The following is a 26,015-nucleotide window of genomic DNA, read 5'->3' as shown; positions in this document are numbered from 1 at the left end:
TTTACGTTATTTCCTTGTGTCATGATTACATATCAGTGCTACGACCTTATATAGTAACAATTTAAATCGAGTTCTTTTGCCGCCGCGGTGGCTGAGTGGTTATGGCGCTCGGCTGCTGGCCCGAAAGACGCGGGTTCGATCCCGGCCGCGGCGGTCGAATTTCGATGGAGGCGAAATTCTAGAGGCCCGTGTACTCTGAGATGTCAGTGCACGTTGAAAAACCCAAGGTGGTCAAAATTTCCGGAGCCCTTCACTACGGCGTCTCTAATAGCCTGAGTCGCTTTGGGACGTTAAACCCCCATAAAACATAAATCGAGTTTTAATAATTTTCATTCAACAGTTCAACGTGTGACGTCACAACCGTCTTGACCAATCCAAAATTAGTGCGACAACGCACGCGGCTTTTCCTCCGGACGTCCGCTCTAAAGCTGTCGCGTTAAAATTCACAGTGTACGGAACTACGTGTGCGACCTCTGCAGTGCAACTTGCTGCTCACCCACATTGCGAGGACTGTTTCTCTTTTTGTTCTTTTCCCTGGCGCCATTGTATTAAGCTTTGCGGCCACCTGTGCAGGTCTCAGCAGGGTTAAAGACGTTTTACAGCGAGGATATCGGTGTTTGTCGCACAGTCTTGCCACCGCAATTAAAGGTTGCACTGTGACCTTAAAGCGCACCAACGACTGGGCTGCTCGAACAGAGGCCTTTAGCTGCACGATACGATGTAGGTTGAAGTTTCTATGCGTCCTTCTAAAAAAAAAAAATGCAGTAAGCGCTTTGTTTGTTAGAAATGGCTTCAATTTTGCAATCAAGCCACGCGAGCGCTCGAAGCAGAGGTCGTCACACTTCCGACTGATGATGGACAGGAGAAGCGATAACCCCGCCACCCCCTCAAAGAAAATGAAACAAAACGCAGCAAAGTAAATTGCGCGAGCGCGATTAAGAAAAAAAAAAGATTACCATCTGCGGATCGGCGGCCGAAACCATCGCAATCGGCCCCGACAGCCGGCGTGGTGTTCGGTGACGTTGAAGATTTATTAGCAAGTCGGAAACAAAAGTACTCGAGCTCTTCTCACGAAGAGTTTTGTTTTGTTTTGTTTGTGTGTTCTTCAGTGCTAGTAACAAAGCGAGTATGGTTTGTGCTGAGTTTCGGGAAAGCGTCTGGCAGCTCATACGCGGCCTCGTTATTAAATTTGATTACTGGAAGCTGCGAAAGCAGAGGTTTAGGAATAGTGCATGCAAATAAATTTGTTACGAGCAACTTTTTTCGTTAAATCCCCATACATTGTATATTTACGGAAAATAAAAGGAAATAAACGTGAAATATAAGGCCTGCCTAACAACGCTATTGCAGGAAAAGCGCCGTGCAGGTGAGTTGTGAGTATGCAGAACACATCAAGGTCATATATATACATAGCAGCTAACCTTTTATGGGGTATACCCGTAGCACAGGAAACCACGCACAGAAAATTGTGAGCCGCCCAATTTTTAAACCACACATACTGACAGCCTTTGGCTTTCTCCGCTTTCCTCAAATGTGCAGCAAGTGTAGAGGTTTGGAACTCTTGCTTAGAAAAGTGAATTCCATATTTTGCCTGTTTTTATAGTTGTTAATAAGGTAGAGTTCTGTTAATGTCTCGGTAGTGCTAAAGCGAACGCATTTTTTATTTGCCTTTGTAATGCTAACTTTTTTCCACACACCATTACAGTCGACTTCAGAGAAATGCATTGTAAACAAAACAAAAAAACGAGTATGTCAAGTTGAGATGGGTAGCAACATGAAAAATCTTGCTATCTGTCAACTTAAAACTGCTGTCACTGCGGGCCAGGATGTGCTGCGAGCACGATGTATACAATTTGGCCGACCGTTTTCAATTTAGTTTGCCGAAACAGACGGACGAACTTCTCGCCGGAAGACACCTTTCAGGCTCGACAAGAGAATTTTATTTTTATTTTAAAGTTCCAGAGGTTGCTCCGCTATTTCATATCACCGCTCCTTTTTCCGCAACACAGTCATAGACCAGCCTAGAGGAGAGAAAAAAGAAAAGGATATAGTTTTTGAACTAGTAAGAAGCAGACAAGTCACGCGCCCTTGACTGCACCTTGTACACGAAGCACACCAGTGTTCAAACCTGAAGCCCATTTTTCCTCTTAATAAACAATTTCAACGCATTCAAACTTTAGCACGACACGGCATTCAGCACAGAAATTAACAAATTTTGCACGTCCAACAAAATAAAACACCGCAGCAAGCTGCCTACATACCGTATTTTCTGCAATACAGTCCTCGGACTATAAACGTTTAAAAGTTAGAGGCTTAGAATGGTGAGGACTGTGTACAATATTTTCTTCTATTTCAATTACGCACAGTATTTTTGTTTCCAAAACAGCACACTGCTACATGCCATACCTAAAGCGATGCCTTCCAACACATCATTTTTTTTTTTATTGCCGCGCCTGCGCTATGCCTCCGTTACCATCGCTGGGCTGACTGGTTGTAAGCGGGCTCACTAGCGCTACAGCTGCTATATATCGATTTCGGATGCTCATGTGTCCTGTCCCGAAAGTAAACTACACTGACCATACCATCGGTGCTTGACTTCCATAACGTATGTGCTGAGATCAGAGTGGCCATCGCAGCATGTTACTGTGTGCTTCGCCACGCAGGCAGGGGGGTAGGAAACATCGAGGGGTACTGCGAAGGCGAGGTTTTCGTCGATTAAAAAGTGATCCGACCTATTTTGCTGCGACAGCCTTAGCACTGATCCCGATAAGTCCTTTGAAACACGACGGGGATGTTTAACGTACCGAGGCGACACATGGGCTATGAGGGGCGCCATAGTGGACGGCTCCGGATTAATTTAGACCACCTGGCCTTCTTTGAAGTGAGCTGACATCGCACAGCACACGGGCGTTTTTGTATTTCGCCTCCATCGAAATAAGGCTGTCGCGGCCGGAATCGAACCCGCGACCTTGGGAACACCAGCCGAACGCCAATGCCACTGAGCCAACGGGGCCGGTTGACAGGGATAGTTGTTTTTGCGGATGACAAATACCAGTTAATTGCGATGATGCTTTCTTTTTGTGTTAGTAAAGCATCGAAGGCAATAAGCGCGAGTGCATAAATTTTTATGCCTGGGTATACGGACTATATGTGCTGGGCGGGAGCAATCTGTTAAAATGTTTTTTCAATATCAGCGTTGAGCTATGCCGACTATACACCTGGGCACGGATTATGCTCCAAAAATTAAAAACTACACACACGCACGCGCTCACACACACACACACACAGCCGCCGCGGTGGCTTAGTGCATGCGCTCGGTTGCTGACACGAAAGACGCGGGTTCGATCCCGGCCGCGGCGGTCAAATTTCGATGGAGGTGGAATTCTTGAGGCCCGTGTAATGTGCGATGTCAGTGCACGCTAAAGAACCCCAAGTGGTCGAAATTTCCGGAGCCCTTCACTACGGCGTCCCTCATAGCCTGAGTATCTTTGGGACGTTAAACCCAATAAAACCAAAGCAAACACAAACACATATACAGTGGTATCCTGGATAACATGCTCTTAAGACTGAGACTGTCCCTGTAATTAAAATGAAATCGATTGTTTCCAACTGGTATCGCTAAACCACACACACGCACAAAAAAAAGTACCTATAGAGGGTCGAAAGTTGCGTATCTTGCTGAAATAGTGCGCCCTAATTGGCTCAATGAAAAGAAGAGGTCACCTGCGAGCGAGCGTGAAACGCCCAGCCGAATAAAAGTATGCGCCGCAGCATCATCCTATTAGAGCTCGCGTGCAACACACGGCACAGGTAGTACCAGGAAGAAGAGGGCCATGAATATGCGCGAGTATCCAATAGAAGGGGCAGGGAGGGCATGGACAAGATCGGATTATATAGCTGCCGTCTGTCCCCTCCACCTTTCACCGTCAACGGCAATAAAGTGGACTGAGGAGCCAGTTAATTGGCCGGGCAAATTTGAACTAAGGACGCAGCGTTGGAAAGGCACGTAGAAAAGACACCAGCCTTGTCCTCGCCTTTTCTACGAGCTGCAGTGAACGCTACGTTCTTCGTCAATCACGCAAGATCGTCGGCTTACCGAAACGTTTTGCGCCGCCCCGTAATAATGACAGTGCGTCTACTTTAGGAGCCGGCAAGGCTCCTGACGCCATCTGCACGAAGGGTGCACCTGAAGCTCGCCAGGGCTCGTTCGAAACAGCGGCCGTGGACTCTGGGGGGGCCGCCTACAGAAGCGAAAAGCGAGTAACGGCGCTGAACCTCGCGTCACCGTGCAGCTACTGTCTTTCTCGGGTGTTCGAGAACCTTGCTGCGGCCGTGTCGTCACGCCACCACGTCATTCGTGCGTGCAGTGTGAACCTACAAGTCGAAGCTATATGCGCACGTAGCTCTCGCACCGGGACGCCGGGCATGAAATGGAAAACCCTTGTAAGAGTGCTCAAACGATATTCCGCGTCCATAGTTTCCGCGCATGAAACTTCATTTCCCCCAAGTCTCCAACGCATTCATTTCGTCGAGAATGCGTCCTTGGATGGCAAAAAGCCACCCAAGGAGAAGATCGAAACACGGCTAGAAGGGCAAGTTCTCACAGAACGAAGCGTGATAAGGGTCCCAGGAATGTGGATCCACTGCGGCAGAAGGCGCAGCCACACCCTAAGCCTCCTCCAACAATCAACGCAGCAAGTCAGCAGAATGATTGCTAGGGTATCGCAGAGAAGGCACGGCATGAAGGAAACCGACACAATCAAGCTGGTCAAGAGCCTAGTGGTCAGCCGCATCACATACTCGCTTCCCTGCCACAACATGACACAACATGAAAAAGAACAAGCAGACACACTCATCAGAAAGGCATTCAAGACGGCGCTGAACCTGCCAAGAAATACGTCGAACGAAAAACTGCTAAAGCTGGGAATCCACAACACCTTCGCAGAACTGAAAGAAGCGCAACTCGGTGCACAGCTGTATAGGCTCCAGCAGTCGACCACCGGCCGAGCGCTGCTCCTAAGGTTGGGATACATCAGTAACGAAACAGAGGATAGGGAAGCGAGCATCCCCGATTACATTCGCCAAACCATCAGGGTGTGCCCCCTACCTAGGAACATGGACCCAAACTTGCACGCGGCAAGGCGAGCCGCAAGGGCAGAATATGTAGAAAAGCACCTCGCGAATGACAAAAACGTAGCATATACGGATGCGGCCCTACATCCGTGGAACAGAAACTGTATAAAGAACACAGAGTTGCGTCAGTGGTGGTGAACCACAAAGGTGACATGATCACCTGCGCAACACTGAGAGCCTGTAGGGTACCGATGGGGAAGAAGCAGCCGTAGCTCTAGCGCTAGCGGAAGGGTACCGTATAGGAACGAGTCGCTCACAATTCTCACGGACACAAAAACGGCACGCAGACAATACACCGCAGGTAGAGGGGCGCTGCGCATAATCCTCCAAGCAGGGCCCCCGAGCACACAAATACAACATGAGATTTTCTGGGTACCGGGACACGCCGGAGTGAAGGGGAACCAGAGGGCCGATGACCTAGCTCGCGAGCTTACTAACCGAGCGGACACATCAACGGACTCGGAACCCACCACGACGGTGGAGCCAACGTTCGCGGAGATACTGAATTATCGCAGAGGCAGGAGAATAACGTATCCCCCGCCACACCCACTCCCAACACAACACGAAGCAGTCACCTGGCGACGACTGCAGACAGGAACATTCCACAACTTGCACACACTCCACAAAATGTATCCGAACCAATACGCGGACACATGCACGTGGTGCGGGGCAACCCCCACGTTATGCCACACCACATGGGAATGCAAGAACAACTTCTCCCTCCATAAACTAAAAGAGCCCAATGCGGTACAGTAGGAGGGCCTGCTCACCAGCAGCGAGCTGTCGGTCCAAAGAGGACTAGTGCAGCACGAGGTGGTACGGCTCAGTAGGGCCCTGGAACAAGGGAACCAACCACCGGATCAACCGGGACTTCAGCCCAAGGGATGAAGACATCCGGAAGCCGCTAACACCTCTGCTTAATAGAGCAATAAACGTTCTTTCCTCCTCCTCCTCCTCGTCCAGAATAAGAGCGTCGGATCACCTACACGAGCGACAAGTTTCTCCGCGGAGGTTACCTTTCAGGGAATACGCGACGCCTGATCCATTACACGGGACGGCCAAGCCTGAAAAGAGTCATCTTCAAACAAGCGGCATGTGCAGGGTCAGTCACACTGAGAGGGAACACGGCTCCGCGTGGCCACGTACCTGCGGAGTGCCATTGCATCTAACCCGTTCATGAATCAGTGCACAGTGCATGGCACACGAGGAGGGGGACCTTAACTTGGTGTTTCGTGTCACCTTCCCCTTTGCACGGGTTTATTACCGGCTTGGTCGCAATAGTGCTTCGAGTGTGTGCAGCCACGCGCAGCCGTGTTCCCTCTAAGTGTGACTGACCCTGTACTTTGGCTAAATCGACTCGTAACAGTTTACTTAAAAGGCGGTGCATGAGCAGCAATATTCCACACACCGGCCCGAATCTCTGCACGACTCGCGGGACGAAATCCGCCTTGAACGGTGCTTGTGTCAAGTGTTAGAGATAAAGAATAGGCAAGCGTTCCAACAAGAGCCCCGAGAGATGCCGCGCAACAAAGCGGGCTATACGGGCGTGCACGATGCGTGCAGATAAAGCTGGAGCAGTCGTCATAGTTGCGCGTCATGATTGCGTTCGAAAAGTCCGACTTTTTTTCTCTCTTATTCACCCTGGGGCGCGATAGGAATTTGCAGCGGGGTCTCTGCGACGACGACAAAGCATACCATGAGCACGATTATGAGCTTGGCGATCAAACGACTCGGCCACTTTTCATTCCTCGTCGTGGGGACAACGCTACATGCTGTAAACGGCTTCATTTCAAGAGCACCAAATTCTTGAGGTTTTCGCCAATAGCATATAATTCTCGAAAAATTTATTCTGCGCATTTTCTGCGTTGTAACACGAAGAAAATCCGTATATTCAAGCACTGCGTTTCGTATTTCGCATCATTCTCGATTTTCTAGGAGGCGCATTCCGCAGACCTCTAATTATGACAATGCATAGTTCCGGCACCAAAATTTCTACGATTGTGGCGAGAGCCGGAATCGGTGGCCATGTGAAAGATTTGCCGACGCGTTAGTAAATGATGATTATGATGGTGATTTTTTTTTTTATGACGAAAGGGCAGCTTTGGCCAAAGAGCGCTGTATGGCACAAGGAATTCTCCGTCTACTCAAGTTGGGGTCAAAGACACCTTTACAAGCCCAGATAAGCCGAGCACCATGACAGGGGAAGTTTGTACCCACTGCATCCCCGCTGGCCGCCCGGCGATAGAGGGGACTGAACCCCAAACCTCGCGCATACGAGGCGCGGATGCTCAAACGCTGCGGTGACGCGTGCAATGCCCGCGAAAACGTGTACCCTGTCTCGAACTCGCCTTCACGGGCTTCGGCCAGCTCCGCGCGCAACCGTTGATAACACTGCGATTATCGACCACTTCGCGAAATTTAGCGTCCGCCTAAAATTTCGATGTGATATTAAATCGCGAAAAATAAAGGAAAACCAAGCTCGCAAAAAAAAAAAGTCGTATGCAATATCAGGGTCGTTCGCAGAGCCGTATTTACCTCAGCAGTACAGCTATCGAGGGCGAGTTATCGAGGCAAAACAGCGCAGAGGACGAGAGACCCTCGAATGACACATTGACACTCTATGTACACAATTGCGAACAAAACGAACTAGCAGCCTTTTCTGAGAAACTGCGCCTAGCAGTGATTTCTTTGAAGTGAATTTCGCATCCTTCATATCCCAAAAAAACTTTTTTTTTTAATGCTATGTAGCGAACGCAGTAAACAATATTGTGCGAAACAGTGAGCGAGATAGCACGTCGTCCGCCATTTTTGTGCGGACATATTTTGTTCCCATCAGTAAAATTTTTTTCTCGCAATTTCAAGCGTAATGTGCACCTTCGGAATAGAAATTATTTCTGTGGCCCTTTGGGTGGTTAGTTTAAAAGTCGCGGCATTTCGATGTTGCTATTTTCAACAATTATGCCACTTTGTACGAAGATTTTGCCCATTTCTGCAAAAAATCAACCGCTAGTATCTTGCGCTGGAAAACTAAGATTGTTTTTCTTAAGGCCTGAATATACTATTTACGCGTAAAGATTTCATTTTAGTGGAAGTAAAAAATGGCGTGCCAAAGGGCTAAGGCTTTATATGAAAAACCCTACGTTTAAATACGGGGAAAAACACACACACACACACAAGCTGCAAGGCATGACAAATTATAATGGGATAACTTTTTATGTGAGTCAGATAAAGAGATGGCCTTTCGTTCTATGCGACGTTTTGCCACTATATGAATCGATTTTTACCTGTTGAAACGCTGTTTTAGGACAAATGAACCGATCCCGTGGATTTCCGTGGCTGTATTATTACTGCTAACATGGCACATCAACTTTCACCGAAATACCGTTTGCACGTGTCATTTTTTCTTTTACATCGATGCCTGTATGAGGAGCCTTCTTCAGGGCAAATATCAGTTTCGCTAGTGCCGTAATGTGTCTTGTCAGAAAACTCCCGCGATCATCTCCTATGTAGGCCTGATCCATGAAGCTTATGTGGGTCGGGAAGCGAGCGGGCGAGCGCTCTCGAGATGGCGCCACGTGCGGTTGGGTGGTCCAAGTGAGGGTCCGTTCACGGGGGGTTGGGTAAGGTACATCTATCGCTGTCACGTGCTCACCTGAGAGAGAAAGTGAAAGTCTGGCAGATTCCTATTTTCCAGAAGTGCTTGTTTAGACTAAGCAGTTCGTTCGCTTGAAAGGAACGGGTCTGCAGTCGAATACGAGAAGGAAGCGGAGAATGCCTCTCAAAGTAGGCCCTCAAGCCAATGGCGTCAGCCGATTCCCATGATGTCGTGGTTAATTGTGTTGGACTTGCTAGCGTGAAGTCACAGGCGGTAGCAGATGAAAGGGGATTAACCACGGCTTAATCGAATTACTCACAGGTAACAACTTCCTCAGTTCATCAGCCGTAGACACGCGATGCAGCAAAGTGTCCGGTCCATTAATACGCAGATGTGTCAGCAGAAGATGCGCGTGAACGCACGAGCTCCTGTAAGTAACATCACAAGTTAAGCTTCCAAACGCTTCCAGGGGATATTAACTCTCCAACTGAACAGCAAAACAAGATGGAACTCACCTGAAACCAGTTGCAGCTGCAGTGCGACTTAATGAGTGCTGTAGAGTGCCGGGGGCAGGTGTGTGCCTAAAACTGCAAATATACTACGAAGCGGGCGTCAATAGTAAAGAACACGCAAGAACAAACTAAAAAAAAGAACTCAATGCTGAAATTGATTCGTGTCGGAACAAGTACGAACCATATATCCACCTCCAGAAAGATCCATGGCTCATCAAGGGTGATTAATGCCATGTGCGAATGTTCGCATCTAAACAGCCTCGTGTTTGCAGAGCTGCAAGTTTGCTACGATAAACATTAGTAATAAGGAACTAATTACTGTTTAGCATCCGTCCAAGCGCAGCTGTACACGGCTATACAAAGGCAAGATATACATCTTCCACGGAAACTTCGTAACTGAAGAAAAATTCGTCCTGGTCCGGCGTTCGGACCCGGGACCACCGCCTCACCGTTGGGGAGTTGCTCTACCAACTGAGCTACAGCCGGAGCTACAGCTACAGCCACAACTACAGCTACAACTACAACTACAGCTACAACTGAGCTACAGCCGGCTATAGCGCATGGTTGTGAGAGAGCGAATTGATCAACAACTAGAAGTGGGAACGGTCACGGTTGGTCCAATGCTTAGGGGAAACCACCAAGGTAGCATCGATTTGTTGTAAGGATATAATTATACTCTTTAGCATCCACCAAAACACAGCCATGTCCAAGCGCAGCCAATCCATCTTGGAGGTTTCCCCCATACCTTAGACCGATGAACATTAGTCCAGCGGGCTTAGAGAATGTCCGGGTATCACGTCCCCATCAGAGGGAATAGTTACATTTGAAGAGCATCTGAGCACAGCCGTGCGCGGCCACGCAAGGGGCACGACAGAGTTCTTCAGACAGAGAACTGAGACACGGAAGTGGCCGTACAGGGATGCCTTGCGCGTATCCTCCGCAGCGGTTTTCACGGGGCAGTCCACAAGCGCTCTTGCGCTACGGCGGCTGACGCCAGGCCGAGCGCAGGCCAGCGCCCCGGCATCGGCCTTGAAGCCGCGGCGCGGGGCGCGACACCGTCGGTGGGCGCAAGTGCGCCCCGTGCAACGGACCGGGCGCCGTTGGCAATGATTGTGTGCCTCGCTCAAGTGGCCACCGCCGCGGGGGAGGGGCGCCAGCTGCAGCAGCGCGCGGTTTATCAACCAGCTCCCGGGGAGCATGCGTGCCAGCAGCAATGAAGCGTGACGCATTGTTTCTTTGCCCGCGTACAACAACCCGAATGTGCAAACAGGCGTGACCCAGCCGCCCGTCTCACGGAGGAGACAACAGATGCGACATGACAGCCGGCGTCAATCACACGAGCTCGAAACAAAGAGGCTCAAGCAAAGAAGCAAAGAACTCGCGCGAAACCACCGAGACACGCCGATCGTCACCGAAACGTCAGGCGCTGCCTCTTTGCAAAAGTTGGGAGAGGAAAAAGGTTTCCGAGGCGGTTTGCTTGCGTGCAATCGCGAGAAATTTAGGAACAAGCGAAGAAAAAAAATGGGGAGGGGGCACTAAAAGGCTGAAAAGTGGCTCGGTTTCGGACCACGCGAGTAACGCCTTCCCCAAGGCTATATAACCGAGGCCATGCGTGCGCCCTTTGCCACCGTGGCCTTTTGGGTCGATTTCCGGTCATTCATGCCAAATGCAGGCTTCCGCCCTACTCGTGCAAGCAGCAGCTGAGTCACCGCATGGCGCAGTGGGTCCCAGGCCACCCAGGCGCCGCAGAGTCTGCCCTGCGGGGAGCGCGGCACCTCCTCCTGCGGTCTTTCGTGCGCTCGCCGTGCGAACTGAAGTGCGCCGCACTGGCATGACTTCTCGCGCAGTATACGCGGCCTTGTCGACACAGGGTGCTACGGGCGCTCCCGTTGGAGCTGTCCCGACATGACGCACCTGACTTCTGTAGAGTTTCAAAATGGTCTGCATGGTCGCGCATCTTCGCGCTGTTCAAGAAACACGGAACAATAGTTTGCGCATCGGTGTCCTGTGTGTGTGTGTGTTTTTTTACCCCCAAGTCACGTCCACGTTTCTCGAGTAGCGCAGAGATCTGAGACCGTTCTCTGCCTTTTGCCTCGGCACAAAAAAAAAATGGCTGTGGTTTAGCTCTGGTTAAACTTGGAGTGACGCGGTAGCTACAGCTGGCCAAGTGGAACTCGCTCAGTAGAATTGAAGTCCGTCTTTCGCCGCTGCGTTTAGGGATCCCAAGCTCGGCCAGGCGGCGCCCTGGATGGTGGATGGATCTGCATGGTAGATGCAATGGCCAAAGCTCGGGAGGTGGTGGGGGGCAGCATGGATGGCGAACACCTTGTTGTTATCCATGCTGGTCTTAATGATGTGCTGCAGGGGAGGAGCCAGAATTTCGAGAAGCAGTTAGAAGTGGGGATGCGTAGGCTTAGAGAGGCCTCTGAGAGTGTGCATGTGACCATATGCACAATCCCAGAGGTCCAGAGGCAGGCTGGCGAAACGGAAAGGAGGGTCGATGAGGCTAACCGTGTAATTAGGCTATTGAGTCGACGACTAAGATACGGGGTGATGGAAGTCAACAGGGAAGTGTACGAGGTCAGGCCCCACCCTTTTACACAGGATGGCATTCACTACGATGGTGTCACTGGCAAGAGGGTGGATAGTAGGATAGGTCGCCAGGCAAAAACTTTTTTTGGGGGACCCAGAGCTCTGAGGGAACCAGTGTAGAGAAGGAAGAACCAAGATCAAAAGGACGATGGAACCATAGGGGAAGAAAGAGATGCAAGCGCCAGGGCCAAGTTAATTCAGATATAGGTTTCACTAACATGCAAAGTGGCAGGAATAGACTGAAATGGGAGGAAATAGAACAGTTTAGGCAGGAGGAATTAATGGTATATGGTTTAGTGGAAACGCATCTTAGAGACATGGAGCAACCACCCTGTAACCCATACTACGCATGGGAATATTGCAATAGAACAGAGGGCAGCAGAAAGGGGGGGGGGGGTGGAATTGGGGCATTCATTCATAAAAGTATGAATTTTCAAAGGGTTAGACTGGGATGCAAGGAACATTTATGGCTAAAAGGAACAGTGGCAGGCAAGCAAACACTCCTTGGCTTTGTATACCTGTGAACAGGAGCTAATGCCAAAGAGGAAAACAGGAAAATGTTAGAATGCATTACAAGCGACATTGATGAGCTAGGACGGCAGGGCGAGATAATTATATTAGGCAGCATGAACGCACATATAGAAGACCTGGATGGGTACACGGATTCGACAGGAAGCATGTTGCAGGACGTGTGTGACAGGCATGATTTAGTTGTATGCAACAGTACCGAGAAGTGTGAAGGGCTCATAACATGGGAGGAGGGGAGTCTGCACTCGACGAGGTTGAGGTTGAGGTGTTGAATGCTACAGGTGGGGTTAGCCTTGCTTTATCTGCCGGCAATTGCTCCACCGCAGCGTCCCTTCGATATTAACAGTGCCGCATCTACCCCGCTAAGCGCACAGTCTCTTATAATAGCACACATTCTCTCCCGCATCTATGCACACAATCCACACAGTTCACATCACAGTCCACTCCAGAAGTCACCATCTATGCACATATTCAGTCACAGTAGAACATACGCCATTGTAGTGCCACACTCCATACACACATTCACTCACAGTATAAAGCAGTCCACTCCTGAAGACACCATCTACGCACACATTCAATCACAGTAGGCCATAGTCCGTTCCTGCTGTCACCATTTAAAAACAAGATCCGTGTTCTGCAGAAATGTTAAAAGAAGGCGTGCAGCCTCCCTTCTGCATGTCTGGTTTCCATTCGGGTAGACAATGTCCTGCACTGTGCCGTGACGGGTTCCTGTCTTCTTGAAGGAAGCGAACATCACCTGCCTTTCCGCGTTGTACTCTGGGAAGTACATAATATAATGTTCGATATCCCCGCACACATCACATTAAGAGCAGAGCGGAGACGATGCTATGCCGGTCTTATGCATCCATGCAGGAGTGCGAGCAGAGGCCGTGTGAATTCGATGTAGAAGGGTCGCCTGAGATCTTCTCAGTCCCTTGGTCACACATGGCTTGTGGGACGCATCCACAGGGTACTAAAGTGATCGAGCACCGTTTTCCTGCAGAGACTTTTTCCATCTTGAGGTACTTTTTTTGATGGAATCCTTGAGAGAGCTTTATGGGCGAGACTCTCTGCCACCTCATTACCGTTGACTCCTATGTGAGAGGGCACCCACTGGAAATGTAGAGTAAAGCCTCTGCTGTGCAGATTCTGCACCAAGCGCAGAGAGCTTAGAGACAAGGCGTCAGTAGGGAATCCGTACTCTAACCTCTGAAGGGCAGATTTTGAATCAGTTAGGATGACAACAGGTTGAGCCGGACAAGACCCCAACTTCCGTAAAGCCGCCTCAATAGCAACACTTTCAGCCGTTGTAGAGTATACGACAGCAGTACAGCGTACGGACCACTTACAGTCCAAAGAAGGAATGTAAAAAGCCGCTGCGCTAGCTTGTTTGACCTTGTCCACAGAACCATCCGTGAAAATTTGAAGATGGCAGGCATACTCTGTTTCCAAGTATTCCAGTACAAGAGAAACGCGTTGCTGCCAAAGGAGAGCTGCGCTTTGCGCTCACATGGAGAATTGTGACCTTACAGTCGAGGGTCGGAAAAGACCAGGGGGTTTCAACCGTTTCCTTTGCCTTCGGACATTAATGCATAAAGAACTAAGAGTATTGAGTGGCAAGTAAGCCTTCGGCTCATATCTCTTGCAGAGCCGCTGGAGAAGGGATCGCCCAGCTACCGTCTCTCCTAAGCGGTCAAGATGCATTAATAGTCTCTGAGAAGCGATAAGGCTAAGAGGTTTCGATAGGGACTCATGAAGTACTGCCTTATTCGCAGCCGCCTGAGGAACTCCAATGGCTCTTCTTAGGCCCTTTCTGTGAACAACTTCGAGACGCTCGAGTTGTGATGCCGAGGGGGAAATTAAAGGTAATTGATACATTATCCGGCTGACCACCAGCGCTTCATGAAGTTTGACCATTGAAGAAGGATGGTTTCCCCATTGCTCACGTGCAATTCTACGGATCACATTGAGACGAGAAGATATAGATGAAGCAATCGCGTCTACAGCTTTTCGCCACTGTAGACGGGAGTCAATAATGACGCCCAGGAAACGCGCGTGGTTGAATTGACGGATGCAAGAGTGACCGAGGTCTATCTTCAACCGCGCTTGACGTCTTCCTACACCTGGAAACAGAATAAAGCCGAATTTGTCTACTGACAGAGACAACCCCACACATTGAAGGTAAGCTTGTGCCGAAAGTATAGCCTGTCGAGCTATCAGGGCTAATCGTTGGTGTTGATAGCCAGTAATCCAAATACAGATGTCGTCAGCATAAAGTGACATACGCACTTGCCTGCAACTTTTTTTCAATGAATCGGGTAGGCCAGCCATTACGGCGTTAAAAAGGGTGGGGGAAAGAACACTTCCTTGAGACAGGCACACCTCGTGATAGAACCCTTTCGGTGCTTAACGTACTCCCTAACCATACACGAACCGCGCGATCACTTATAAACTTGTAAATGAATCTGTATGCCCATGCCTTGCAAACTGTTTAGAATTGAGCTCTGAAGCACGCTGTCGTAAGCTTTCGCAACATCAAGAAAAATGGCTAAGGTGGAAAGGCCGAAAGCTCTCTGGTGTTCAGTGTGACTGATCAAGTATAAGACACTATCTTGGGCACTAAGACCTCGGCGGAATCCTGTCATACATGATGGCAGTGCCTTGCTCGACGATAGATTATGCACTAATGTCACAGAGGATGTATAATAGATGAGGGGTAATGAGCATAGATGAACATGGTTCCAGAAGTCTAGGTAGTGACCACAAGCGTATCAAGTTGAGCTTCAGAAGAGAAACCAATGTAGGACTGAAGCGAGATGAACAATCAGAGGGGAATTTTTACTCAGAAAAGCAATTGGAAGCAGCAGCCAAACAAATTGAGAAAGTAATTTTTGAGGATAGCGAAACAGAATGGACTTATACCAAATTAACTCGATTACTGGGGCTAGAGCTAGCTAAGGTGCGAGTAAAGCTAAAAGAGAAAAGACGCAAATCCAAGAGGTGGTGGGATGAGGAGGTCGAGAGGGCGATAGAGAAACGTCAGGAAGCGTCCAGGGAACACAGATATTCCAAGTAGAGGGGGGAACCAGAATTTGAAGTAGACAGAAAATGGGATACCTTCATAAAGTGTAGAAGGGAAGCATCCTATTTGATTAATGAGAAAATTAGAAGAAAGGGTGCCCAATGAATGTCAAAAGTAAATAAAAAGGATAGAAAAGCAGCTAAAAAATTCTGGTAACATCTAAATGCAATGAGTAATAAGACTAGGCTAGAACAAAGTTTATAGTTACAGATGAGGGTATTCAACTAGAAGGGGAGGAAGCAGTAAAACACATAGGAACAAAGAAGACAGAAAAATTTAAAGAAAGGAATGTTGTACATAATTTATCGAAGAAGGATAGACCGGTTACTGCAATAGCTTCACTTGAGCAAGGAGAGTGGGAAAGGGCAGAGAAGAAGGTTCCTAGTGGCACATCAACAGGGCCAGATGGTATCCCGATTATGTTGATAAAGAAGCTAGGACCAAAATCCAAGCAAACATTAATACAGGTAGTGAACAAAATGATAGTGGCTGAGAAAGTCCCCGATGAATGGCGATAAAGTAGAATGCACATGATATATAAGGGAAAGGGGGACGAAGCTGACATAAGTAACTATCGTCCCATAACAGTGACATCTGTGGTTTACAGGGTGGTGATGCAGATTATAAAGGATAGATTGCAGGCTTGGGTGGAGAACGGGGGTGTGCTAGGGGAATTACAAAATGGGTTCCGGAAACAAGGAGGTTGGAGGACAATCTATTTTCATTAACGCAGTGTATAGAGATTGCTGAAAAGGAACACAGGCCCCTATGGCTAGCATTTCTGGACATTAGGGGAGCCTATGACAACGTTATTCAGGAGTATTTGTGGGACATACTGGGCACATTGGATGTGGAAGATGGAGTAATTAATCTTTTAAAAGATATCTATAAAGGTAATAGAGTGCTCATAAAATGGGGAAAAAATGTATCAGGGCCTGTAGAAACACAGCGGGGGCATAGGCAAGGATGTCCTCTGTCCCCTTTGTTGTTCATGTTGTACCTGCAAGGGTTGGAGACCAAGCTAGAGGGGAGCGGACTAGGGTTCAACCTTTCTTTTTTCAAGCAAGGGGAATGGATTAAACAGTCATTACCGGGACTAATATACGCGGATGATATAGTTCTAATGGCTGACAACAAGGAAGACTTGCAGAAGTTGATAGGCATATGTGGTACAGAGGAAGATAGATTAGGTTGCAAGTATAGTAAGGAAAAATCTGCAGTCATGATATTTAATGAAGAGGGCGGCGAGCATAGAATACAGGAGTTCATGCTAGAAGTAGTGGATGAGTACAAGTATCTTGGGGTGTGGATAAATAACAGTGCTGAGTATCTGACAGAGCACGAAAATATGTAATGGATAAAGCTACTAGGAATGCAGCTGTCATGAAAAATAGGGCACTGTGGAATTACAATAGGTATGAAGTGGAAAGAGGGATCTGGAAAGGGGTGATGGTCCCTAGCCTGACTTTCGGTAATGCGGTCCTGTGCATGAGACCAGATGTTGAAGCAAGGTTAGAAATTAAACAACGGGGAGTAGGGAGGTTAGCTTTGGGAGCACATGGCAATAAACCAAATCAGGGTGATATGGGATGGGCGTCTTTCGAGAGCAGAGAGGCTAGCAGTAAGATAGCATTTGAGGAATGATTGAGAAAAATGGGGGAAAAGCAGTGGGCTAGGAAAGTTTTCAGATACCTCAGTTTTCATGTATATAAAGTTAAGGTATATAAAGAATGTTGACACGAAATGGAGAAAACGAACTAGAAAATTGACAAAGAAATATCTGGACAGCAGTAAGGGGACAAATCAGCAATTATCGGTTAAGAAAAAGGTTAAAGAAACAGAGAGCACTGTGGAAAACAGGAATGCTGGCGAAATCGACACTGGGAACATACCGGACCTTTAACCAGGAAATTGCCAAAGAAAATATCTATGACAATTGTAGGGGAAGCTCTTTGTTGTTTGAGGCCAGGACTGGAGTTTTGCGGACTAAGACGTATAGAGTCAGGTACCACGAGATATACACGTTGTGCATTGCGTGCGGAGAGGAGGAAGAAACGGCTGAACACTTGATACTTTTCTGTAAAGGGCTTCACCCTACAGTGGAAAGCAGCGGGGTTGATTTACCCAAGTCATTGGGGTTTAAGGATAGTGAAGGGAAAGTAGATTTTAAGCGGGCAGAAGTAACCAAGCAAAGGTTATATGATTGGTGGCTAAAAGCAAGACAGGAGTAAAATTTCACAAGTCATGGCTAGGTGGCTTGAGCCACCGCCCGATTTAAAGGGATCAGCCGTATTCATCCATCCATCATCCACCCATGGATACAGCTGAACCCTTTAAATCGGACGGTGGCTCAAGCCACCTAGCTATGGCTTATGAAATTTTACTCTTCTCTTGATTTTAGCCACCAATCAGATAACCTTCGCTGGGTTATACTTCTACCCGCTCAAAATGTACTTTCCCTTCACTGTCCTTAAACCCAATGCCTTGGATAAATCAGCCCCGCTGCTTTGCACTGTAGGGTGAAGCGCTTTACAGAAAAATATCAAGTGTTCAGCCGTTTCCTCCTCCTCTCCGTACGCAACGCACAACGTGTCTATCTCGTGGTACACCTGACTCTATATGTCTTAGTCCGCAAAACTCCCGTCCTGGCCTCAAACAACAAGGAGCTTCCCCTACAATTGTCATAGATATTTTCTTTGGCAATTTCCTGCTTAAAAATCCTGTATGTTCCCAGTGCTGATTTCGTCAGCATTCCTGTTTTCCACAGAGCTCTCTCTGATTCTTTAACCTTTTTCGTAACCGATAATTGCTGATTTGCCCCCCCCCCCCCTTCCCACCATCTACTGCTGTCCAGATATTTGCTTGCCAATTTTCTAGTTCGCTTTCTCAATTTCGTATCAACATTCCTTATATACAGGTATCTGAAAACTTTCCTAGCCCACTGCTTTTCCCCCATTTTTCTCAATCGCTCCTCAAATGCTATCTTACTGCTAGCTTCTCTGCTCTCGAACGACGCCCATCCCATATATCACCCTGTACCCCCTGATATGGTGTATTGCCGTGTGCTCCCAAACATAGCCTCCCTACGCCACGTTGTTTAATTTCTAACCCATCTTGTCTCATGCACAGGACCGCATTACCGAAAGTCAGGCTAGGAAACGACAACCAGAAAGCCATGGAATATTTTCCTTCCTCCATGCAGAAAGCAGACAACCAGCGCCCTCTGCGGCGGGATTTTCATTTAGTTCAGTCGGTCTTCATTTTCATAACGTGGGGCGAAGGCAGCTGGTGCTCTTCGCTTCGCGATGTATCGATTGCAGTGCGGCTTTAAAAGGACAAGTGATCTTGATGGGCATTTTCGCCGCTCATATCTCATGAAAGGATAGCATTTGGCACCTAATATGTACAGTGTGGAGCAGCTCATTGAGGACAGCGATGTTTGTGTTCAAGCGAAGTGCGTGTCGCAAGTGAGCGATCACGTGTACGTCACCTACGACGTGCATCTCGTAAGTGCACAGTCCTTCCGCTTTTCGGAGAGTAAATACATTTTTACTGCTAGTGAGTAACTGTTCGCGTCCTGCATACTGTGTCGCGTCGATTTTTGCATGCTCGGCGCACTCGCCTGAACTCGCCGTTTGTCACATGTGGTTTCGGATAGCATTACAGGCTCACGGCTCAAGTGCTGTTTGCTTTTACATTTGATTCGTGAGTGAGCATACAAACTCCGTTGAGCACGCCGCGGCATTCTAGTTCGCACGTTCACGTGTGTACTCACGCGCTTCAACAGCAGAGCCGATATGTGCCATTTGGTGCTTGGATGACGACTGCGCGCGAGCACTCCGCTGTTTATAGACTCCGCTCTTTTGGCCGCGCGTGTACACCTGCGCGCTTGTCGAGGCATGCACTTTGAGAAATTTATTTGTAAACTGTGAAACTTTTGTGGCGGGCTTAATTTTGACCACTTGGGATTCTTTAACGTACACTGACATCGCTCAGTACACGGGCGCTTTGAGTTTCGTCTCCATCGAAACGCGGCTGCCGCAGCCGGAATCGAACCCGCGCCCTCGGGGTCAGCAGCCGAGGGCACTAATCACCGAGTCGTCGCGGTGGGGAGGCAGCTCAAAACATTGCATGAATTCGCGTGATCATTTTCTCCGGACGAGTCGCATTGTGGCTGAAGGCTGTTTTCGACTTGCGAACAGTTATCCAGTCATAGTGTTGACTGCGTGAATTTAAGCGGTACTTTCTTTTTTTCACCACAGCTAACTTGGTCACTTCATGCAAAGCAGGAGCTTCGCATAAAGGACGGCCGCTGCACTTGTAATGCGGGCATCGCAGCGCAATGCAAGCATGCCGCCGCGGTGTGCTTTTACATCAACCGCTATGAGGATACTTCCTGCACCAGCCAGCTTCAACAATGGGGCAAACCGAGCATGAAACCCCACAGGCCGCGGAACCAAGACTTGATGGCATTCTTTCCCAGTGAGTCTCAGCACTATTGCATTTTGTCTAAGGTTATTTCCTGCACCTTCAGTTGTGTGCGCATGCTTCTCTTGGCATATGAAGAAAACAGAAACGTTAAAGCCTTGCAATTATATAGCACCTTGCCGCGCTGAATGTCCAAACAGTTTGCATTTATACTAAATTTAAGTTGCACTTCTCTGTTCAAACGTGTTTAACCTGATGGATGTTTGTCTATGTCCCTTTTGCATAACAGGTCAAGAGAGCAATTCGACCAACACAAAGGCTGCATCTCCGTCCATTCTATTGAACTACACGGACATAATCAGTTCGATGAAGGAAATTTTAAGCATGGGACAAATGAATGCGGAAAAATTGGTGTGCCAGGACGTGCTTAACAAAATTGTAGATCAAGCTTCGAAGGTGGCAGATGAAGAAATTTGGGAAGGCCCGCTGAAATTAACGACATGGCGGGCTGTGTACCACTGCCTGAAAGTTGTCAACAACAGTGCAACAAAAAAAAAAATCATGTGCAGGGACCTTGCAATAGAGATGAATAGCTTAGAGGCTGCTAGGTACCATACCGACGTGGTCCTCTCTTGCAGTCCCTGTAAACTGTCTGTCCTAACACAAGGCCAAGCAAAGTCTCCACGGTAAGTTATAATGGTAGTGAAGGCAATCTTTCAGCTGATCCCGAATCATTCGTTTAAAACGTGCAGGTGGCTTCAGAATGCAGATATCGGATTAGCAGCACCAAAGCACATTGTGTACGCACCAAAAGTGGTGAAGATGGCTACCAGAAAGCTGCTGAGCAACTAAGGACTGCACGCTCATCCAAGGACGCTGCTATGTGTTACGGTAAGATCTAACTTCCATCTTGCACACCATGATGCAAAGCTCATGACAAAGGCATTCTCTCAAGTTAGATATGAGATGTGTTGTAGGCAAAGTTGAAATACAAATGAGGTTAATTGAAATCAAGCGATTGGCATGTGGATGAATTAAATGGAAAACTTGAATGTTCAACAGGTATCAACACAGAAGCCAGAGCACGAGAGGAGCTGGAGCAGCGGCTTGAGGCACGCATATTTCAGGTGCGATTTTGTTCGTTTGCTTTTCTAATGTGCATAATATGTGCTTTTGCCTTGCGAAGAACCTATTATTGCACAAAATCATTTTTAATTCCTTGCCTCTCCAGACAGGGCTGGTAGTGCTGCCCGAGCACCCATGGCTGTGTTGTAGCCCTGATGGACTTGTGAAGCTTGGAGAATGAGAGTCTCCTCGTGGAGATAAGGTGCCCTTTTAAATATAAAAATACGCCAGATGAAAGGTCTATAAAATTGCCCTACCTGGAATTCCGAAACGACCGAATTGAGCTTAGGTCTAGCCACCAATACTGCACCCAAATCCAGGTACAATTGTATGTTTTGAACTTAAATAAGGCACTACTCTACGTTTTCACTCTTCAGCAATCTGTGATTGTAGCAGTAGAGAGAGATGAAGCATTTTTGACTGAGCTCGTCCCGAAGATGGAATACTTCTGTTTCAAATTTCTCATCCCAAACCTTATCTAGATTTTAGTAGAATTTATTTTATTTCCACTCACAAGCAAAGAGCTCTTGTAAGTCGGCGCTCAGTACGCCAACAAATCAAGCTTTCTGTTTTAAGTGCAATATTTTCACTCCATCTTCTAGTCCTTAAACTTTGTTACTGCATTCTTACACAGCACAAGTAATCATGGCAGTTATAGATTTTAATATTTTTGGGAGTATTTATGTGTGTATAGTGAAATGCTGAACAGCGACAATAACTTATTTGAGTGACTTGGCTTTGTAACCAGTGATACTAATGGTACTCATGTTTTCCGAAATAAAAGTTTACTTTTCGCAGCTCTATTGGGTACACTATATCATTTCACCATACTTAAGACCAAAAACAAAGTCTCTCTTCCAGATTTATAAATGCGTTATGTCACAGAAACAATGCTGCTTACACAAAATGAGTAAAATACACGTAAGGAATGTAATTAATACAACTATCTGCAACAATTAAAAACAGCAGGCAACAAATACAACAACCCAAAATGTGAGCATAAAATACCACACAAGGTTAGTACCACTGCAAAAACATCCCATCAGGCATCATTGCAAAAAAAATCTTATGTCATCGGCATGGCACAAGTGAAAGAGAACAGCACTCAGAAAAAAACATTCAAGCACTACAGAGTGTAGCATTGCCACAGTGACACAGTGCATTTGTTCATTTTCTTTGCACACAGATGACAATGCACTTATTGGTTGTGTCAAAGGTACAAAGAAGAGGTGCCAGAGCATGACACAAATGCTGGGAGTGCATAAATTAGTAATACACGTATAGAATCTAAGAAATCCAATTATTTGCAAATAATTAAAAATAGCAATAGAGAACAAAAACAACAACCAATATGTTGACATAAAATACCACACAATGGTAGTGCCACTGTGCACAAGCTGTGCATAAATCTGCAAAAACATCCCATCAGGTATCATTGCAAAAAATTTTGTCATTGCTCTTCGCCGAGGCGAGCAGGCTTGCCGGGCAGAACACCTTAATTATAGCGGGAGACTAACGCTAAGAGCCCGAGCTGGGGCTACGCCAAAGATGAAAAGAAGGGTCGTAATATCTGCGTAGCTGCAGAAAGCATCAGATGCGAGCTCCTCACAGACGAAAATCAACCAACTAGGCAGGGTAACAGCGTCAGCCCAGACACGTGTCCCGACCTAACCTTTGTCAAAGGAGCAAAACAAGTGGAATGGGAGAATCTGCTAGAAAGCCTTGGCAGCGACCATCACATCATAAGAATAAGCACCGCAGCAGATAATGTCAAGAGAAAAATTGGCACGGCCCGCCTCACGGACTGGGACGCCTTTACAGTTCAGCACTTCGCTGAATGGAACACTCAGCACGGCTAAAACGTGGCGGATTCTAAAGGCTCTCATGGATCCTACCAAGACTAAAGCAGAGAGCGGAAAAGGCATACAGAGACTAGTGTACCAATATCAAGGAACAGACGAGCAGCTCCTCGATGAAGTCAGAACCAAATGCTACGGCACAGATGAGCCCAAGGGGTACGAAGGAAACTACCTTGGAGAAGAAAATCCAGATATGGACAAGCCCATCACCCGAGAGGAAGTCACTGCGGCAATGAGAGCCATTACGAAAAACACAGTGGCAGGAGCAGATAGAATTAGAAACTCTCTCATAAGAAATTTAAGCGATGAAGCGGTGGACCAGTTGACGGCCTACCTAAACAGACTATGGGAAGAAGGAAAGATACCAGCTGAGTGGAAGCATGCCGTAGTAGTCATGATCCCCAAACCAGTCAAGAAGCTGCAGATCGAGAACCTCAGACCAATCTCCCTCACTTCTTGCCTGGGAAAACTGTACGAGAGGATCGTCACGAAACGCATCCAGCAACACCTAGAAAACGAGGCTCTACCCGGCACCATGTTCGGCTTCAGGGCGAACCTCTCGATGCAGGACATACTTCTGCAGCTTAAAGAATAAGTCCTGGAGACAATGCCCAAACAAGGGGAGAATGTAGTCATGGCACTCGACATAAAAAGGTGCCTTTGACAACGTCGGCCACGCCGCAATGATGGAGGGGCTAAACAACACCAACTGCGGGAGAAGAATTCATGACTATGTCAAAGACTTCTTGACCAACAGAACGGCCACGGTGGGACTCGGGGAGCTGAGGAGCGACGTCTTCACCACCCCAAACAAAGGAACACCCCAAGGCTCGGTCATCTCGCCCATACTCTTTAATGTGGCGATGATCGGCCTAGTGAGAAGACTCAGCAGAATCCAGGGCATCCAGCACGCGATGTACGCAGACGACATCACGGTCTGGGTGAACCATGGATCCCTAGGGGAAAAGCAAGATCTGCTACAACAAGCAGCAACATTCGTTGAAAGATACGTGAAGAAAAGAGGACTAGCCTGCTCTACAGAAAAGTCCGAACTATTGAGGGTAGGAAGACATCCCACTGACGCGCCGCTCGAAGTGAAACTAGAGGGGCAAAACATCCCGGAGAAAAACATAAGAGTCCTAGGGATGTGGCTGCAAGCAAGCAGAAAATGCAGCCACACACTCTGCCTGCTTGGCAAGTCAGCCGAACAGGTAGGCAGAATGATAACCAGAGTCTCCAACCGAAGACATGGCATGAAAGAAGAAGACACGCTAAAACTAGTACGAAGCCTCATAGTCAGAAGGGTCATCTACTCGCTGCCATACCACCCCATGATCAAAAGCGAAACGGAACAGGCAGAGACAATCCTAAGGAAGGCATACAAGACGGCACTCCACCTACCAAGAAACACATCGAATGAGAAGCTGCTACAGCTAGGAACCAGCAACACCTTTGTGGAGCTGGCAGAAGCACAGCACGAAGCACAGCTGCAACGACTCAGAGACACGGCTACAGGAAGAGCGCTCCTGACAAGGTTGGGTCGCGACCCAAAGGGGCACCTCGATCGATCCGCCGATATACCCGACGAGATCTGTAAAACCCTGCAGGTCAATCCCATTCCGAAAAACATGGACCTAAATCTGCACACGGCCAGGAGACAGGCGCGGGCAGATTATGTGGAGAGGTACTTAGCCAAATTAGAAAACACAGTCTTCACGGATGCAACCATGTATCCATGGAATAGATGCGAAAGCTACTACAAGACAGCTTCGGTGGTAGTTGATAACGCAGGTAATCTATCACCTGCGCAACTACACGCAGCGTCAGGATAGCGGAAGTGGAGGAGGTCGCTGTTGCGCTGGCAGCGGCTGAGGGCTATCGAAAAGACGAATCATTGGTCATCCTAACGGACTCAAAAGAGACATGCAGAAGCTATACGAAAGGTAGAATCTGCAGGGCTGCCTTAGCTATCCTCTGCGAAGCAGTACACCTCAGAAAAACAGCAACCCACAAATTAATCTGGATTCCGGCACACACGGGGATAGAAGGAAACGAAAGGGCATACAGCTTGGCTCGAGATATCACATACCGAGCCGAGCGGCCATACGCCCTGGGACAGCACTTCACCGTGGAGATCGGATTTTCAGAATACCTAAACTATCAAAGAGGCGGGAGAATTAGATACTCCCCACCACATAAGGGCCTAACACAACAAGAAGCAGCTAGTTGGCGGAGGCTGCAAACGGGAACATTCTTTAACCTGCATATACTTAGCAAGATGTATCCTACACAGTATAGGAACAATGCCCGTGGTGCGGGGCAACCCCCGCGCTTTACCATATAACCTGGGAGTGTAAGCGAAACTACACGTTCCACCAATACAAAACCCCGAGTGCGGAGCAGTGGGAGAGCCGGCTCACCATCTGCGAGCTCGCCGCCCAAAGGGCAATGGTGCAGCATGCAAGCGAAGCAGCGCGACTCAGTGGAGCCCTGGACTAGGGGCCCAACCCTGCTTTGAAGGTCAAGAGTCTGCAGCGATGCAGACGAAGACCGACCGCTAAACACTTAATGGACCAAATAGTTTTTCTCTCTCTCTCACTGTCATTGGCATGGCACATGTGAAAGAACAGCAGCCAGAAAAAAAATATGCTAGCACTGCAGAGCTTAGCATTGCAATAGTGGCACAGTGCATTCGTTCATTATCGTTGCACACACGAGAATGCACTTGCTGGTTGTGCCAAAGGTACAAAGAAGAGGTGCCAGCGCATGACACAAATACGTGAAATGCATAAATGAGTAAAACACATAAGGAATGTAAGTAATACAATTATTTGCAAATAATTAAAAATGGCAGTAGAATAACAAATACAACAACTAATATGTGAACACAGGAAAATCTTTTTCACTATCCACTGGCCTTTACAAATTGCTTTAGGCTAGTACGCAAGTCATTTGAATTCTTGTATTTAAGCACAGTGCATAAGCTTTCGAAAAAAAATTGCCAGTTTTGAAGTCAATACAACAGTGAAGTTCTGCTCATTTGTTATTGATTCAAGGGTGAGCCACCTACTTTAAAACAATGAACTGCTTAAGATCTTCGACGCTAAGGTGAGAAAGGCAAAAGCCTGGAGCCTTTTGAAGGAGGCTGGATATAATAAAGC

General features: G+C 47.8%; 2 protein-coding genes and 1 long non-coding RNA gene across 3 annotated transcripts in view; 1 reads left to right on the top strand and 2 right to left on the bottom strand.

Annotated features, from left to right (window-relative positions):
* LOC144115047 (uncharacterized) overlaps window positions 1–26,015 on the bottom strand; it is a 51,182-nt gene that overhangs the window by 15,864 nt on the left and 9,303 nt on the right. The window lies entirely within an intron of this gene.
* Window positions 1,924–10,426, bottom strand: LOC144093946 (uncharacterized). Its single transcript, XR_013306359.1, has 4 exons — window positions 9,986–10,426; window positions 9,244–9,326; window positions 9,048–9,156; window positions 1,924–2,021 (listed from the first exon to the last, which is right to left on the bottom strand). It is a non-coding gene; the product is annotated as an uncharacterized LOC144093946 (long non-coding RNA).
* Window positions 18,499–21,796, top strand: LOC144114285 (uncharacterized). The gene is made up of 6 exons (XM_077647913.1): window positions 18,499–18,948; window positions 19,705–19,924; window positions 20,160–20,556; window positions 20,623–20,761; window positions 20,933–20,997; window positions 21,102–21,796. Exons 1-4 carry the CDS (start codon window positions 18,844–18,846, stop codon window positions 20,720–20,722), a joined length of 822 nt encoding a protein of 273 aa, XP_077504039.1. The 5' UTR covers window positions 18,499–18,843; the 3' UTR covers window positions 20,723–20,761; window positions 20,933–20,997; window positions 21,102–21,796.

This window comes from Amblyomma americanum, chromosome 1 (genome assembly GCF_052857255.1).
Source record: "Amblyomma americanum isolate KBUSLIRL-KWMA chromosome 1, ASM5285725v1, whole genome shotgun sequence".
Lineage (NCBI taxonomy): Eukaryota > Metazoa > Arthropoda > Arachnida > Ixodida > Ixodidae > Amblyomma > Amblyomma americanum.
This window is presented reverse-complemented; position numbering and strand designations above follow the sequence as displayed.